This window comes from Triticum aestivum, chromosome 2B (assembly GCF_018294505.1).
Source record: "Triticum aestivum cultivar Chinese Spring chromosome 2B, IWGSC CS RefSeq v2.1, whole genome shotgun sequence".
Taxonomy (NCBI): domain Eukaryota; kingdom Viridiplantae; phylum Streptophyta; class Magnoliopsida; order Poales; family Poaceae; genus Triticum; species Triticum aestivum.
This window is the reverse complement of record NC_057798.1, coordinates 736964948-736968556: the sequence shown is the minus strand read 5'-3', so window position 1 is coordinate 736968556 and position 3609 is coordinate 736964948. Positions and strand designations below refer to the sequence as shown.

Genomic DNA, 3609 nt, shown 5'->3' with positions numbered 1-3609 from the left:
TGGCCGCTATATTTGGTTAGGCCACTCCGATGATCCTTTGTTTGTCCCTATGAACATTGTGGCGGTTCAATAATGCTTTGCATGGTTGTCTCAAAAAAAAAAATGCCTGTCCAACCTACATGACACTCTTGCTGACACTCTTCACCACAGTTTGTCTTTGCATGCCGCTGAACGTCAATTCCCAAGCAATGCAACCATTTCTCGTCCACCCTCGAAGACATGTATCGTCCCAGCCACTTGTCTCTCGACCAAACCGATGCCTACAGCCAGAACAAGAAACGGGGCCAGCTAGCGTTGATAAAAAGCCATGCACGCACACGTACTACCAGAGCAAGTGATCAGCCATGGGAAGCTTCAAGGTCTCCTTGCTTCTCTCCCTTCTCACCTTCCTCCTCCTCACCATTGTCACCGCCGGGGACGACCTCAGGACGTACGTCATCCACGTGCAGCCCCGGGAGGACCGCCACTTTGGCACGACCGACGACGACCGGAAGGCGTGGCACCAGTCCTTCCTCCCCGAGCATGGCCATCTCCTCCATTCCTACCACCACGTCGCGAGCGGCTTCGCGGCGCGGCTGACGCGGCGGGAGCTCGAAGCTGTCTCCGCCATGCCCGGGTTCGTCGCCGCGGTGCCGGACGTGATCTACCACGTGCAGACGACGCACACGCCGCAGTTCCTCGGGCTGGACACGGCGCTGGGCGCCAGGAACTTGTCCGTCGGCTCCGGCGAAGGCGTCATCATCGGGATGGTCGACAGCGGTGTCTTCCCCGATCACCCATCCTTTAGCGGCTTCGGCATGATGCCGCCGCCTGCCAAGTGGAAGGGGAGATGCGACTTCAACGGCTCCGCGTGCAACGGGCACAAGCTGATCGGTGCTCGGTCCTTCATCAGCAGCGGCGACGGCAGTGCTTCCGGCGCCGCCCCCGTATCGCCGATCGACGAGAGTGGGCACGGCACGCACACGTCCAGCATCGCCGCAGGATCAGTCGTGCCAGGTGCTCAGGTGCTCGGGCAGGGCAACGGCGCCGCGTCCGGCATCGCGCCCCGCGCGCACCTCGCCATGTACAAGGTTTGCGACGACAGCGGCCACTGCGCCGGCATAGATGTACTCGCTGGCATCGACGCCGCCATGTCTGACGGCTGCGACATTATATCCATTTCGATCGGCCTTCCACCGCGGCCTTTCTACAACGACAGCGTCGCCATCGGCACGTTCGCCGCAGCGGAGAAGGGGATTTTCGTCAGCATGGCGGCTGGCAACGGCGGCCCGAGAAACTCCTCGATATTGAATGAGGCGCCATGGATGCTCACCGTCGCCGCGAGCACCATGGACCGTTTGATCAGCGCTAAGGTTATCCTTGGAGACAACCTCTCCTTCGACGGCGAGTCGCTCTACCAGCCCGGCAACTCCGTGGAGGCCTCGCTGGTCTACGCCGGTGCGAGCTCGACGCATTTGGCCCAGTTCTGCGGCAACGGCTCGCTAGAAGGCTTTGACGTCAAGGACAAGATAGTGCTGTGCGACGTCGGCGGCTACCCGCCGGTGGACATGGGAGCCGAGGTGCTGAGAGCCGGAGGCGCAGGCATGATTGTGGGCAACCAGTTTTCGGAGGGCTACATCACGTCCCCGGACGCGCACGTCCTGCCGGCCTCGCAAGTCAGCTATGCTGCTGTAGTGAAGATCAAGAACTACATCAATTCCACGACGAACCCGACGGCAACTATCTCCTTCAGAGGCACGGTCCTCGGCACCTCGCCGGCGCCGGTCATCACCTACTTCTCCTCCCGTGGCCCCAACGTCCACAGCCCCGGCATTCTGAAGCCCGACATCACGGGCCCCGGCGTGAACGTAATCGCGGCGTGGCCGTTCCAAGTCGGCCCGCCGTCGATTGACCTCAGGCCGACCTTCAACATTCTCTCCGGCACGTCCATGTCGACGCCGCACCTTGCTGGTGTCGCCGCGCTGATCAAGAGCAAGCACCCCAGCTGGTCGCCGGCGGCGATCAAGTCCGCCATCATGACCACCGCCGACGTCACCGACCGCTCCGGCACGCCGATACTCGACGAGCACCACAAGGCCGCCGACCTCTTCGCCGTCGGAGCCGGCCATGTCAATCCGGAGAAGGCCGTGGACCCGGGCCTGATCTTTGACATTTCCCCGGACGACTACATCGGCTACCTCTGCGGCATGTACAAGAGCGAAGAGGTCTCGGTGATCGTGCGCCGCGCTGTGAACTGCTCGGCCGACATGGCGATCCTAGACTACCAGCTAAACTACCCGTCGGTCTCGGTGTCGTTCCCGCCAACGTGGAGCACAGGTCCTCCAATGTCAGTGGGGCGCACGGTGACGAACGTCGGAGAGGTGTCGGCGGTGTACTACCCCGAGGTCGACATGCCGGCAGACAGCCCTGTGACCGTCACTGTTTTTCCGGACAAGCTTTTGTTCACCAAGGCGAACCAAGTCCAGAAATTCGATATAGACGTGGAGGCGAAGAACAGCAGCGCCACGGCGGTGCAGGGTGCGATCCGGTGGGTCTCTGTCAAGCACACAGTGAGGATCCCCATCTCAGTCACCTTTGCCGCACACTAGAGCTTCACCATCTCCACAGTTACATTGCCTTACCGTCTCGACACGTAGGAGCTGGAATAAAAAATGTAGCCATTCACGTTTGATTTGAAGTATCCAAAGAAACCTAACTAGCTGAGCTAGGCTCTATGGCCTTGACTGACCACTTGAAGACATCCTGAAGTGTGTATCGCCGCAACAAAAAAAAAAAAAAAAAAAAGGTACAGTCGCAACAAACAGAAGACAACAAAATAATTGAGTAATATAGATGCCATGTTGTCGGTGTCTAAACCGGCAGACCTCGAGGTAAGGGGTCCCGAGCTGTGAATTTAGGATCGATGGGGAATAAGGGACGACGAACACAGTGTTTACCCAGGTTTGGATCATCTCGAAGAGTAATACCCTACGTCATGCTTGATTATATTGGATGTATGATGTGGTTTACAGAGTAGATCTAGCTTGAGATCTGTATGAGCTAAACCTCTAGCACTAAAGACTAAAAACCCTCGGTTTATATAGACACTGGTAGGGTTAGGGTTACCGAAAATATATTACAATAAGAGCATCTCCAACAGGCGTGCTATAAACGCGCCGCGCCGAAAAAGTAGTGGTTTTAGCGCACGAGCTACCGTTCCCGGCGCTCCAGCGGACGCGCAAAAACAGCGCGCGCGGCATATGTAATTCAGCGCGCGGGCGAAAACGCCATCGCGTGCCGATTATTTGCTGCGCCCGCTCCCGCGCGCTGGACTCTCGAGCGCTCTCTCTCACTCCACCAACCCATCCAGCCGCGCCGCCGCCGCCGCCCCGCGCCACCCCATTTTTTCCAACGACCGTTCCGGCGCTTCCCCATTCTCTTCCCGCGCGGCCGTGGCTTCCTCCCTCTATCTCCGGTCAGCGCCGCCGTCGCGCGCGGCAGTCTCAGAGGAACAGCGCCCGGCCGCCCACCGCCTTTTTGGCGCCCGCAAGGTGTTCGACAAAACGCCCGCAAGGTATGTATTGCTTCCGACTTGCACATTTTTGCATGAAATTTGGTGCATGTTGTTTA

At 58.9% G+C, this 3609-nt stretch overlaps 1 protein-coding gene across 1 annotated transcript; it reads left to right on the top strand.

Annotated features, from left to right (window-relative positions):
- The first annotated feature begins 344 nt into the window (after nucleotides 1-344).
- On the top strand, nucleotides 345-2588 carry LOC123039517 (subtilisin-like protease 4). The gene has a single exon (XM_044462653.1). It carries the CDS (start codon nucleotides 345-347, stop codon nucleotides 2586-2588), a length of 2244 nt encoding a protein of 747 aa, XP_044318588.1.
- The last annotated feature ends 1021 nt before the right edge of the window (nucleotides 2589-3609 follow it).